General features: G+C 42.8%; 1 protein-coding gene across 1 annotated transcript in view; it reads left to right on the forward strand.

The window, feature by feature from the left end:
- The window catches only part of LOC136668385 (E3 ubiquitin-protein ligase UHRF2-like), a 47094-nt gene that overhangs the window by 9579 nt on the left and 22254 nt on the right, over window positions 1–15261 (forward strand). The window contains exons 2-3 of the mRNA XM_066645877.1: window positions 7323–7634; window positions 11280–11587. Of these exons, the coding sequence (XP_066501974.1) occupies window positions 7323–7634; window positions 11280–11587 (620 nt within the window). The remainder of the gene's footprint in view (window positions 1–7322; window positions 7635–11279; window positions 11588–15261) is intronic.

A 15261-nucleotide genomic window follows, 5' to 3' on the forward strand; every position in this document is an offset into this window, starting at 1 on the left:
TTCTTTAAGCACTGACCGTGTCCACGATACACATCATGAAAACTAAATTTAGCAGGCTACTGCCCTAATCTAAATAAGAGTGTATGATCAACCAGGGCTGAATTTAAAATACGTGCCATAAACTCAGCACCAGCTACATGCCTCCCCCAATATATTACAACCATCACATAAACAGCGTGTACCGTGTAGGGGATGCGTTCACATTGAATTTACCTTAGAAAAGTAAGGTAAAGTGGATTTGACCAGGGGCGGACGAACGTTTGCTAACAATGTGCGGATGATTTTGTTGCTGTTGTTGTTGTTGTTGTTGCAGACGTAGCCTCTCTTTTTATATCTACAACATCTTGTGGAATGAGACGACACGGACAGCGGGGAGCAGCCTGGGCACTTTGTTGTTGTGAATGGCGCGAGGTTGTGTTGTTATTTCTGCGGGTGAGTGTGTTATGCAGACGAAAGAGAACACCACTCTGTAAAATGGCGGCTCTCCCGACAAGGTTGTGAAAGAGAGCATGGCGCGGAAATGAAATGCTCTCGGCAGCAGAGAAACGGGCGAGTGGTCTTCTGCAGCGAGTGCACTAGCCCCCCCAACCACAGACCTGACTACGGATGAACACACAGCGTTTGTTTAATTGGAAAGTATGTAGTTTATTAATGATTGAAATGGGGGGGGGGGGCTGGAATTTGGTCCAGTAATGGGGGTGGGGGTGGGGGGTGGGGGTGCCCCTGGACTTGTTGGGAAGTGTTTTCTGATTGACAGACTTAAAGGACAGACCTGAATTTAGCTAAAGCTAGTTTTGCGGAAAACAGATAAACGATCGCAGCCATATCAGAGTGCAGCTGTGTATTTTATTTGTTGATTAGGACGTGACCTATTTCTTTTTTCTCTCTCTCTCTCTCTCATTCACGTCTCTCTCTCTATCTCTCTTTCTTACTTTTTTTCCTCTCTGTCTCTTTATTTTCTCTCTGGGTCTCATTCTTTTCTCTCTTTCTGTCTCTGTCTATAGGCTCACTCTCTATTTTCTCTCTCTCTCTCTCTCTCTCTCTCTCTCTCTCTCTCTAGTTGTTGGTGGGGGAGGGGTGTGTTCTGTCTGCTGGAGCAGAGCGGGGCGTCTCCTCACATTTCCCAGAATTCCACTCTCACTCTGCAGTGGCGGGCGAGTAGCTTTAGTGTTAGTTCTGACGCTGAACCTGAACCACGATAAACACACACTTTAGCGTCTTCACACACACAATAGAACTAACACATACAACATTTAACACCCGTCCCTTCACACACACACACACACACACACTATTATAAAAACATCAGTTGAAGAGGTCTCGATCCAGTTTTTAGGTGTTCTGAGCCAATCCGAGTTCTGTGATATTTACTGCTGTCAGCTGATGCAGACATCGGTACAGAGACAGATTTTATTTAAATATATCATTTAAATATAATTATTAATAGGTTACATTGTCGACCACTAAATAATCTGATTCACTAACTCTATTTTGGTGCAAGTAAAACACTGTTTAAAGTCAGAAACCACACGTGATTTACTTAATTTCCATTTAATGGCCGTTATATAAACATGGGCTGGATGATACGGCCAAAATTTATATCGCAATACAGTTCGTTATTTCGGTCGATTATTGTGTAATTCTGATATCGATATGAACAAAATAAAATACACAAAAAGACGGCCAAAACAAACAGGAAACATGGCATCACTGTCAAAAATAAACCTTTTGGATTAAAATTGAGTTCAATGAACTGATGGCAGTGCCCTGAAATGCAGCGACAGATGCTGTATATACTGTGTATTGAAACATTGAAAATATGTTTAAAAATGATAAAATTGCTATTGAAACATTGTATTGTGATTTACAGTAATCCCTCGCTACTTCGCGGTTCATCTTTCGTGGATTCGCTAGTTCGCGGGTTTTTTCAAAGGGGGCTAATGGCAGCTATATCGCGGACATTGAGGGAAAATCTAGGAAAACCGTGAAAGATGAACAGCCAAAATATTTCATTAAATCCATTAAAATTTCATAAAATTGTTCTATATTTTTGTCAGCAAAGACAAGTGCACTAATCTTTATGATTACGTTTTCAAACCCTTTTCCTCTTCTTTTTAGTTCATTTATTATTCTACATGTTATTAATTTGAATAATGTAGTAGACCCTGTGCATCCTCTTAGTAGCAGACGATTCTTGCTGACATCATTTACAAGTGTTTTTTACGTACAGTACATGTATTGTTCATGTCCACATCCGAGTGAAATTTACTGACGCTAAATCACAGCTTAGAAATGACTCTATTAAAGAAACTGGTAGGATATCACATGTAGTTCCAGCTGAAAAACATTATAGAACCACTGTTTAATGCAACGGGTGGGGTGTTAACAGCAACAGGGAGGGGTTTAAAAGTCCAAATACTCGTTAAATACATAAAAAATATCTTTCCTCTACTTCGTGGAAAATGGTTTTTCGCGGGTGGTCTTGGAACGCATCTGTGGTTCACTGTATATTGATATTAAGTTATTGTACATACTTATATACCAGCAGTTATTAGCAAAAAGGAAGGAACGCCCCTCAGTGAACTTTATTTCACTGTTTCCAGTGATGACGTTTACAGCAGCTTTTATCTTTCCTTTTATATAAGACTTTAAAAATACAGCCACGCCTCTTAAGTTCAGTCTTGGAAGTCTTTTCTGCTTCTAAAGTTAATCCCTGTTGCTACCCGATCTCTTCCCCTGCCCGGTTATGACTGTTCGGAAATGTCATGCCCTGGCCCCGTTCGTGTTGTGCTTGTGTGTTAATTAGCGATGGCTCTCCTCCATTTGCTGGAATTCTAACGTTGTTTCTTATAGCATTCATTTTCAGACTTTCAAGTTAATGACCTAACACCTGTTTTATTGTCTGAAAAAAACAAAATATTGTTATTATTCCACTGTTATTTAGTTTTGTGCAATAATAAATACGAGAATTACAAACTTTTATGATTTCTTTTGTAATCCTTTATTTCATGTCATCATTTCATTTCTAACAACTCTTCTAACATAGCTCTTATTCTCTCTCTCTCTCTCTCTCTCTCTCTCTCTCTCTCTCTCGATGTTGACGTCTGCTCTAGTGCAGCCTTTCCATTGTTCTAAGAACAGCAGATGTCTCTTTGTTTGATTTATGTTTCTTTTTCTCAGTGCTGGCTTCTTGACAGATACACATCCTTTCAGACCCACAGTGGTATAGAGGTCGGTTTACAGTGGAAGGGGCTGATGGACACAAACAGCTGTGGTGTGTTCGGATCTGAGAGTGAAGCTGGTTGTTTCTTCCCTATCAAAGATTAAAAGAAGTTCTGTTGATCTGATGGGGACTGTTTTGGTGTGTCTCCAGGACTTGCACGGTTCTTAGGAGTCCAGTGTTTTCTGTGTTGTATTCTCCTTAGAAATATTTCTGAAAGCTGGGATATTTTGTAAAATGCTTTAAAAAACAATCTGTGATGTTTTAATCCTCTTGAGACTTTTATCTAAATGAAAAGACACAAAGAAGAGACTTCCCTCACTTTAACTGAAGAACTGAATTTTGTAAATACACACTTCAACAAAAATGAGACAATACATTTTATATTTTTCAATACTTTTAAATCTCAGAACACCCCATAATTAACAGGTGAATTGGTAATAAGTGATTGGATCATGATTAGGTCCAAAAGGAACTTCCACCAAAGGCTTACTGTCTACAAGCAAAGTTGGGTTGCATCACCACTTTGTGCCGCATTTTTTAAAACAGTGGTCTAACTTTTCAAAAGCGACATGTGAAGTGTTCAGTGCAGGGTTTCAGAATTTCAAAAGATAGAAGTAATCAAGTGTATGACCTTTGAGCCCTCTGACATCATTCATTCATTCATTCATTGTCTGTAACCTTTATCCAGTTCAGGGTCGCGGTGGGTCCAGAGCCTACCTGGAATCATTGGGCGCAAGGCGGGAATACACCCTGGAGGGGGCACCAGTCTTTCACAGGGCAACACAGACACACACACATTCACTCACACACTCACACCTACGGACACTTTTGAGTCACCAATCCACCTACCAACGTGTGTTTTTGAAGTGTGGGAGGAAACCGGAGCACCCAGAGGAAACCCACGCAGACACAGAGAGAACACACCACACTCCTCACAGACAGTCACCCGGAGGAAACCCACGCAGACACAGAGAGAACACACCACACTCCTCACAGACAGTCACCCGGAGGAAACCCACACAGACACAGGGAGAACACACCACACTCCTCACAGACAGTCACCCAGAGGAAACCCACACAGACACAGAGAGAACAGACTACACTCCTCACATACAGTCACCCGGAGGAAACCCACACAGACACAGAGAGAACACACCACACTCCTCACAGACAGTCACCCAGAGGAAACCCACACAGACACAGAGAGAACACACCACACTCCTCACAGACAGTCACCCAGAGGAAACCCACACAGACACAGAGAGAACAGACCACACTCCTCACAGACAGTCACCCGGAGGAAACCCACGCAGACACAGGGGGAACACACCAAACTCCTCACAGGCAGTCAACCGGAGCGGGAAACAAACCCACAACCTCCAGGTCCCCGGAGCTGTGTGACTGCGACACTACCTGCTGCGCCACCATGCCACCCTCCCTGGGTGGGTTTGAACCACCAGCCGAATTCGCTAACCGATTGCGCCACACAGACGCTCCCTCAGACATCATCTCATAAAAAACAGTCCAAACATAACCCAGTCCACCACAGCACCAAGAAACGCAACCCGAACCTCCATTACACAAGTCTACAAAAGCCACAAATCAAGTCCATGTGTGAAAGCTAATAATTTCTATAAATGGGGATGTTGTGTACCCTGCCGAAGTGGGCAAAGATCTCATTTGCAAAACTTTAACAGTTAGTATCCTCAGTTCCCAAATGATTAAAGAGTGTAATTAAAAGGAAATTTGAAGTAACACTGGGGTAAACTTTTTTGGTGTTTTTTTGCTATGTGTGTGTGTCAAATTTAAAACGTGTTTATATTCAGTGTTCAGTGAAATCTATCATTAGAGCTTTTGTCAGTTAAATAAAGCATAGAATTTATTTAAAGCATGAAGAGAATTATCAAATCACAGATTATTGTCTTAATAGAATTATGCACAATGTCCCAACTTTTGTCGCAATATTATATTATGAAGTTAAATGTTTTATATTTTATAGTTTCTTTTTTGAATCAAAAACCATAAATTAAAATGGTTGTAGGTGAGGAATGTATTAATACTGTGACATGTGAAAGAACATTGGCAATTAGTTTAATTACCTCAGTATTTAATAATATCAGTTATCGGTGCACCACTATGTCACGACAAGCAACAAACACATTGAAAGTGTGCACATGGTAAATCACCAGCACACACACACACACAGTGTTGCTCTTGTGTGTGTGTGTGCGTGCACGTGTGTGTGTGTGTGCAAGCCACTGAGCTGCTTTTTTTTTTTTCAGCGCCATGTCGTGTCTCTCTCTAAAAGAAGCTACTGTGTTTACGTAAGCGTCCCGCCATTTTAACGCTCTCTCAAAATGTCGGCTCAGGCTCTTAATTACGCCCAGAAAAGCTGCCGTTCAGCTGCTGCTGCCACAGTAATCCACCACTGCTGCAGGGCTACACTCAGATTAAAGCGATAGTTTAGTGAAAAATTGAATTTGCACATATTTTTCCACAAATGTAATGGATCAGTCGAGATATTTTCAGGGTCTGCTTTAGTTTGCTGCGGGACTTATGTAGCTATGGTCCAGTTAGCATTGTCCTAACTGTATACTTATATTCACACTCTAACCTCTACATAACTCCATTATGTGGTTTCTAACGTTGTTATTTGTTAGGCATGAACTAAAATAATGATAAAGTACTCTTTTTTAGTGATTTGTAGGACTGTTTTGATCATACTTTGGGTGCTCAAACCCACTGATCCGGGGCTAATCAGTGGGCTATATGGTTTAATTACGTTAGCTATGTTAGCTGCGTTAGCCTAGCCGCTCCAAAGCAAACTATCACACTCAGCAAACCTTGGCTATTTTTATGGATAATTAAACACTTTCTGAAACATCTTTTTGCCTCTTTGAGGCTGTTAAGATTAATTATCAATATTAATAAAAATAAAAAAACTAATTAGCATATTGTTATTCTCAGAGTAGCTGATGGCACCATAAGAGATTCTCAGAGCTACGAAAACTATGCTTTCTTCTCTATCTCCCTCTACCTTACTCTCTCTCTCTTTTCTCTTCCTCTTTTTCTTTCCCCCTCTTTGCTTTCCCCTTCTTACAAGACCCTGTCTCTCTCCTTGTTTTCCCTTTACTTTTCTCTTTCCCTCTCTCTCTCCCTCTCCTATTTTCTCTTCCACGCTTTCCTCTCTCCCTCACGCTCTCGTAATTTTTTTTTCATTTGTCAAAGTCTCTTTCTTTTTCAGCCGTCCAGTTTTTTTCATATTTATTCTACATTACACATTCTGATATATACAGGGCAGTGGGGTATTGGTTGTGGCTTATGGAGAGAAAATGGCGGAGTTTCCTTCTTCTTCTCCGTCGCTCCAGTGCCGTCCGTCGTCAGCTCTGCCACCATCTTTACTCCTTCACCCCAAACACAACAGCGCACACACACACACACTCACACATACACACACACACACACACCACTGCCACCCCACGGCGGTGAAAATTTGACAGTTAAACATGAGAATCGTATTTATATGGGCAGGAAGCTGTTTTACAGCTCTGATCGTAAACACACTGTAACACACTTGCCATAACACACAGTGACACAGCCTTAATACGTTGCAGTGCATTGATTAGCACACAACACAACCCTTGCTGTAACACACACTGTAATACAATGTAACACACACCATAGCAAAAAATGTAACATAATATTGGTGTAGCATCTTGTAACACGTTGAAGCAAGGATTACAACACATTCCAAGCAAAGAGAAACATATTGTAGCGCATTGTAAAGGAAACCATAACAAATCATGGCGCTAACTAATACGAAGAGATAACAGATGCTCTAACACACAACATAAAATACGCTGTAACACACACGTATAGTACTCTGTTGAATCGTAGAATTAGCATCAGCATTTGTGCTAACGTAATAAAAGTAATGTGTTGTTATTGATAACAATAAATTTACTTATAAATTAGTCAAAACATGAAAGAGGATATTTCCCACTAACTGTAAAAAAAATGAAGGCTTTGTCTTTGTCAAATCTGAAAATGTAGATGTTAAGTGATTTGTTTATTCATTTCCTTTTATTTACATCCGCAGATGGAAGATGGCCAGACGCTGTTTGATTACAACGTCGGCCTCAATGACATCATCCAGCTTCTCATTCGCTCTCAGGCGGACCCACCAGATAGCCCCACCTCCAATAACTGTGAGGGCGTGGGCTGTGACACAGACCCTCCCACCACTACCTCGGCACCACACTCCAGCACAGCAACAGCAATCACGGCCTCCCCGGTAGCAGTCAGCAGTAACCATGGAAACGGCTCTAAATCCTGCAGTCCATCACGTGACAGTCAGCCGTCCACGTTGTCCCCGTCGTCCCTCGTTGACCCTGGCATCGGCACCTTCAAGGTGAGAGGAGTAGATAGTGAGTACAGGAGTAGACCCTACGTTGGGTACAATTACTAAAAACCTATATACACCAAATTGGTCTTAAAAATAGGTTTGGGAAATGGGGAGAAGGTGATTGGTTGAAATCATATCACAGTATTTTGCAGCATATGTAGTCCATGAGGCTAAAGATATACTTGTTGTTAACTAGGCATCGAGTACGCATCAGAAAATAAACGCTAATCGTACGCAAAGTGCAGTGCACATGTAAATGTTAGGGGGCAGCAGCAGCATCACAATTGCGGAAAATTTTGAAGAAGGCTGTGTCAGAAGTCTGCAATTAACCGTGCCTTGCTCTGCCCTGCCCTCTAGTGGAAGCCTCCACTTTCAAGCGCAGCACATAGGCAAGTATGTGAACAGTTACGTTCACAACTCAGATGGTTGTCTACGCAAACGCATGGCCAAACAACAAGTATGTCCCTATGTATACAGTCTTGGACCTTTGCCTTTTTGTTCATTTTTCTAAAAAAAATTTGGCCCTATATCATTTGCATAATAATATGATTTATCTACGAGCTGATTGGTCTGGTTGAGTGGTTATTTCTCTATATAAAAATCTGTGAAGACTCTCTAGGGTATTTTTGAGAATTTTGAGTTTCAGAGGTCTGAATTTGGAGTGTCTAAGGGTGTCAGTATTTTGATGATGTGCAAGCTCAAACTTTAAACATATTTAAGGGAATACTAGGTTAGATTTGGTGTTCTTGCTCTTGGGCTCCCCCTACATTTGCACAATATAGTTTAATTTTGCAGCACTGTCCAGAAATCAAAGTAGAGGGGGAGGGAGAGGGAGTGGCTTTCCTACTCTCCTTCGGAAGTTACATAGTGCAGTTTCTGCAGTGCTGAGCCCGAAGTAGCAACGACTGTTTTCCTTATTAAAGCTCAGTGGAGCATCACAATGATTTTGAAGCTGTAATTTCTTGGTGTTCCTTTACGTCTCTGAGATGCGAGTCTGAGTCCAAGTCACGTGACAGATGTCAGGAATGTCCAGGTTGAGAGTCCCTGAGTTTCAGGTTTAAGTTTTGAGTTTCTGAAGTTGAGTCTGTAGGTCTCAGGTGTCTGAGGTGTGAGACAGAGTCGAGTCTCAGTTCTCTGGAGATGTCTAGTCGGATCCTAAGTCTCTGAGGTGTGAGTCTGAGTTAAGGCTTGCATTTTTAAGTTGAGGGCGGCACGTTGGCGCAGCAGGTAGTGTCACAGTCACACAGCTCCAGGGACCTGGAGGTCGTGGGTTCGATTCCCGCTCCGGGTGACTGTCTGTGAGGAGTGTGGTGTGTTCTGCCTGTGTCCGCGTGTGTTTCCTCCGGGTGACTGTCTGTGAGGAGTGTGGTGTGTTCTCCCTGTGTCTGCGTGGGTTTCCTCCGGGTGACTGTCTGTGAGGAGTGTGGTGTGTTCTCCCTGTGTCTGCGTAGGTTTCCTCCCGGTGCTCCGGTTTCCTCCCACAGTCCAAAAACACACGTTGGTAGGTGGATTGGCGACTCAAAAGTGTCCATAGGTGTGGGTGTGTGAGTGAGTGTGTGTGTTGCCCTGTGAAGGAATGGCGCCCCCTCCAGGGTGTATTCCCACCTTGCGCCCAATGATTCCAGGTAGGCTCTGGAACCACAGTGACCCTGAATTGGATAAGGGTTACAGATGATGAATGGATCTTTAAGTTGAGAGTCCGAGTTGAGTCTGGAATCTCTGAGGATGTGAGTCAGGGTCTTTGAGACACAAATCCAAGCCAAGCTTCGAGTCTCGGAGGTTGAGAGTCCAGCACGGGCCTTTAGAGCAGGATATAACCACATTGGATCTGTCCCCTGGTAGGATACTGCATGCTTTTGTATACAGCGTGATTAAATGGAAGGAAACTGAGGACAAATGTGTGCTAGTCTCTAACAGGAATTAAACCCCACTCAGGATTGTTTTGGTCAGCCACTGGCTTTTGGACCAAAAAAATGTAACCAGCGCTTCCAGGCTGTTCCTGTTTGGGATGCAGATGAAGGCTGTGTGCGTTTTTAGCATGAGACCACAGCTCTGTACTGAGGAAGATTTCTCTTCACATTTCGTTCCCTCATTTGGTTGAGTTTTTGCCTCGTTGCCTTTGCTGGAACAGCTCAAACCTGCTGATTCCTCCAGCTACTGCAGCGCCGCAGATTTGACTAACATTTTCCAGCATGAGCCGCTGCATAGTTATGCGTTAGAGCCTCGCAGAGTCATTTTGTAGTCCCCAACCTTACTGCAGTAAAATCCTCTGCTCTTCTGGGAAGTCTGTACGTTAGATGTCTAAGAGGATATAATGGTATTCCACAATCCCAAGAGCATTAGTGAGGTCAGGGACAGATGTTGAATGAATACTTCTGGATCACAAACACCACTCCAGCTCTTACCAGAGGTGTTGGATGGAGCTCCATCAACCTCTACAACTGTTCTAAAATCAGCGAGCTGAGTTTAGGTTCATGTGCAGCTGCTCCAGAGTGTCCTGTTTGTTGGTCAGTGCTTTTCTGGGTCGTGCTGGACCGTGACCGCATGTTTTGTTCCAGTGTGTGTTAGAGGTGCGGTAGAGTGAGTGTACACCTCTCTCTACACAAGCGATTGTTTACTGAATCATCAGCAGGTTAATCATTAGCTCTATATTTTATGAATGGAGTTCACACTTTTTCTGCCTCATCTCTTCCATTTTATTAGGTTTAAAAATAAACTGTTTTTAAATTGTAATTAAATATAATTGTATATAATTATATAATTATATTTATAATTATATAAATATAATATATTTAAATTTCAAACATTCTGCTCTTTTGTCAGTTTGCATAGTACAAAAACAACAATTGTGTTTAAAGTATTAAAACACTGGGGCGGCACGGGGGCGCAGCAGGTAGTGTTGTTGTCACACAGCTCCAGGATCCTGGGGTTGTGGGTTGGAGCCCTGTTCTGGGTAACGGTTGGTGTGGTGTGTTCTCTCTGTGTCTGCGTGGGTTTCTTCCGGGTGACTGTCTGTGAGGAGTGTGGTGTGTTCTCCCTGTGTCTGCGTGGGTTTCCTCCGGGTGAGTGTCTGTGAGGAGTGTGGTGTGTTCTCCCTGTGTCTGCGTGGGTTTCCTCCGTGTGAGTGTCTGTGAGGAGTGTGGTGTGTTCTCCCTGTGTCTGCGTGGGTTTCCTCCGGGTGACTGTCTGTGAGGAGTGTGGTGTGTTCTCCCTGTGTCTGCGTGGGTTTCCTCCGGGTGACTGTCTGTGAGGAGTGTGGTGTGTTCTCCCTGTGTCTGTGTGGGTTTCCTCCGGGTGACTGTGTGTAAGGAGTGTGGTGTGTTCTCCCTGTGTCTGCGTGGGTTTACTCCGGTTGCCTCCCACGGTCCAAAAACACACGTTGGTAGGTGGATTGGCGACTCAAAAGAGTCCGTAGGTGTGAATGTGTGTGTGAGTGTGTGTCGCCCTGTGAAGGACTAGCCTAAGAACCGATCACAGTCGTTGTGGTCTGCGTTGACGTGCGTAGATATGTTTCTGGGGAAATGCGCATCAGGCTACAGTATAGGTTTGATGCAGTAGCATAAATTGGCCATTAGTCATCTGTTGTTGTTGTTTTTGTTGTTCTTGTTATTTATTGTCCAGCTGACAGTCTCTATTCTCCTTCGTCCTCAGGTTAACGAGCTAGTGGACTGCAGGGACGTTAGCATCGGTGCCTGGTTTGAGGGCACCATCGAGCGGGTCACCACATCTCTTAAAGGACACAAGAGCAAGTCTGAAACAGCGCCCCCTGCTGGTAGGGTGGGCCGACCCAGTAAACGGACTAATGGCAAACTGGAGTCAGAGCCCTGCCCAGCAAACTCGGACAGTAACGGCACGGCCGGCGCAGGTTTAAACTCGGACAGTGAGGAGCCATCCACCTCTCAAACGGACTCTACGACGCACAGCAGAGGAAACGTCACGTATCACATCAAATACGAAGAGTAAGTTCACTTAGGAGTTGGGAATGATGGGACGTAAGGGTCTCTGAGCAGTGGTAATGAAAAGTACATTCTGGGACACATGAGGTAAGTTGCTGTGTTTATAATGATTGCAAAGCGGTTTGGGAATGAGGTATCTGATTTTGGATATTAATTTGCATACTAATTTATACGTAAACTAATTTGGACACTAATGTTTCACAACATTTACATTTTTTTTTTATGTAAAAAGTAAGCCATTTCAAGGGGAAACTGGAGCTTTATATTTTGTTGCTTTTGTTAGTTTGCTACTCATTGATTTAACAATTTTCTCCTCCCATAACTTGGTTGCTCTGTGTAATTCCTCATTTAAGGAGTCCACTCTGAAACACCCCTTATAGCTTTGTTTTAAATGGGTTGGGTCTTGTGACATCACAAAAGCAGTGTGTTTAAAATTGACTGTTTTTAAACCTTTAAAGGCCTTTATGTGCTTTAATTATGTTGACTGACGAAAAATATACCTTAAACAGCTTAAGCCGGTCTTCCGATCATGTTCGTGTTTTCCAGTGCAGTGTCAGAAACTTTTCATCATTTAAACAAGTTCCCACCCCCTCGCGTTTTTTCTCAGTCTCTCTTTCTCTTCTGTCTATCTCTTTATCTCTTGCTCTTTCTTCTGTCTTTTATGTCAATCTCTCCTTTTTTTGCAATCGCTGTCCCTCTCTCAGATTTTGTTTTTCTTTCTGCACTCTGTCTCAGTTTTCTGTCTCTTTTCTCCTGTTTTTCCTTCTTTATCAAACTCTCTATAAATCTCTTATTCCATTCTCTGTCTGTCTGTCTGTCTCTCCCTCTCTCTCTCTCTCTCAGTGAATTTCAATGCTCGTATGCCCAGGCTGTTTTTGCACTCCCTTTAAAAACCGCAGCCTGTCCTTCTCGGATTTCGGCCCTGAGCAAACGGAGAGGAAGAATCCAGACTCATCTTTCCTTTTTTCCCTCTCTCCTTTCCTTCTTCTCCTTCTACTCCTTCTTCTTCTTTTCTTTTGCTCCCTCCATGGCAAATTCATTCAGAGCCAGCCGTTGCCATGGATACGAGCGAGTTCTCGGGAGCGGCAAGCGGTTCTTTCTTTTCTCACGCAGTACCGCGTAGACAGAAAAATATTCTACGACACGAAGTCCCGTCTGCGACGTTCAGACGCATTTACAGTGAGATACAGGAATGTGTGAATATCTATCAGCTGTCACTACATTTCCGAGGAGATTTATTATAGCCGTTTTAACGAATACAGTGCTGTGAAAAATCAGAGCCCACCTTTCAGTCAAAACGGCCGTTCTTCTTCACATAATGAAACAGTCAGTATACTGACATCTACTGGCTGGGATGTGTCAGACATTCTGTACTATATTTATTTTAAACATGGCTGCCTCCTTGTATGTGGGCCCCACTCTGTTGTATATAAACAAAGCAGGCAGATTATTCATCTCATGTTAGTGGCACTTATAGAAGGAAAAACATCGTAATTGTTTCATTTTTCCAAAAGAGTAAAAACCCTTTATTTAAAAGTTTGACCACAGAAGACTCAGCAACAAAACAAAGCATGCATGACTTTGTTTACTGTAGCATCCATTATTTATTTTTATTTCCTCAAAGAAAACTAGCCACGCCTCCAAAGTACAGTCAAAGAAGTTGGTTGCATTTTCAGAAGATTTGCGTTGGAACTGTTTACTTCTCAGGATGTATTATTAAAAGTTTTTTCTGCTTGTCAGCGTTCACGATGCCTTCAGTTTTACAAATTCAACACACACTCTACCTGTTGTTCTACTTGTGCAAGCTTGCACTGATCCTGCACCAGGCTCAATTTATGGTGCAGTTTTTCCACATCTTCAGCAGATTACATAGTACCTTCTGTTGCTTCAAAAGATCTGAGGTTTATTCTCTTCACTCCGCAAAACCTTAATCCACAGCAGTTTGAGTGTTCAGATGGAAACGTCCTTCCCTCGTTTCTCTTTCCTTTATTCAGCAGTGGCCTCTTGACAGCTCCACATCCTTTCAGACCCATACAAACTCTGCAGAAATATCTCCTGAAAAATTGTCAGTATACAGAACTGTATATGTACATGTTGAATGTTACTGAGAAGGTAATTGGTCGTTGGATGGTTAAGGGTTTTCTGTGTCAGAAATGTAAACCACCTGTGTGGGATGGAAATTGTGGAGAGTTCTTAAAAGAATGTGATAAAAAACATTTGTTTCTGATGTCGAGGAATTCACCACTGTTTACTTCAACACAGAACCATTACCCTCAGAGCTTCACCACAGAGAAGGGAGAGAGAGAGAGCGAGAGAGAGAGAGAGAGAGAGAGAGAAGAAAGAGGGAGAGAGGCAGAGAATTGAAAAGCTCTTTTTGACTGACAGTTCTGATAGAAAAACACAACCAACAGCTCTGCGTCTCAAGCCAAGAACATAGTTTAGAATGTAATTGAATAGAGAGAATAGAACAAAACAGAGTAGAATTGAAAGAGCTGAATAGAAAAACACAGAATATAATAGAAATAATTTGTCTCATGAAGAGTAGCGGGAAGAAGCAATTAAAAACCATTTATTGATTTATTTTTAAAATGTAGCAGTCAAATTTGTTTGACCTGGGCGCCATTTTGAGGACCGATTATTTGGGTTCAAGACGCAGGACTAATGGAAACAGATGGGAAAGACTGATGAATTGATCTCATACATAGCTCCTCTCAAACCTCAGAAGCAAGGAAACCCAGCGCCTCTTTGCGTCAGGGGGCAGGGTGGGTGTAAAGGATCCCACCGTGTAGCACAATGAATAGAAAAGACAGTTATGTACTTTTAGCCACGTTAGCATTTTTGTCATAGCATCTAATGGAAAGCTGTTAGCCTGTCAGACTTTGTGTCATTCTTTGCCCCTTGTTTACAGGTAAATAATCTGATCCCACTGTTCCTGTTCTCGGAGAGTGTAACAGATTCTTGGAGTATCTCTTGGAGGATAATGTTTTAGCATGACTGGCTAAATTATTTCTATAGCTTGGCTGAAAGTTTAATAAAGGAGTTCTCCTTCTGTAAATGATATTTCCACACTGCTGCAAAGTCTAGGCCAAATCCCAAATATCACTCCCAAATGTACCCTCTGTAGGACACAATGTAGGACACTTTCAGCACACACAAAGTGTGTTGAATGTGGAAAATTGTGTGCTGTCTGGGTGCAGTATGATCAGATTTTTTATCTGTGATGTGCACTATGTAGGGAGCTTGGGCTGCGTCCTCAACTGACTGACACTGATGAGGGTCAGGGATTCATATAAATATTTATTTGATTTTAACGTCTAAATAAAGACTAAAATGTTGACAGAAGGGCGGCACGGTGGCGCAGCAGGTAGTGTCGCAGTAACGCAGCTCCAGGGCCCTGGTGTTCTCCCTGTGTCTGCATGGGTTTCCTCTGGGTGAATGTCTGTGAGGAGTGTGGTGTGTTCTCCCTGTGTCTGCGTGGGTTTCCTCTGGGTGACTGTCTGTGAGGAGTGTGGTGTGTTCTCCCTGTGTCTGCGTGGGTTTCCTCTGGGTGACTGTCTGTGAGGAGTGTGGTGTGTTCTCCCTGTGTCTGCGTGGGTTTCCTCCGGGTGACTGTCTGTGAGGAGTGTGGTGTGTTCTCCCTGTGTCTGCGTGGGTTTCCTCTGGGTGACTGTCTGTGA

Source organism: Hoplias malabaricus, chromosome 15, assembly GCF_029633855.1.
Source record: "Hoplias malabaricus isolate fHopMal1 chromosome 15, fHopMal1.hap1, whole genome shotgun sequence".
Lineage (NCBI taxonomy): Eukaryota > Metazoa > Chordata > Actinopteri > Characiformes > Erythrinidae > Hoplias > Hoplias malabaricus.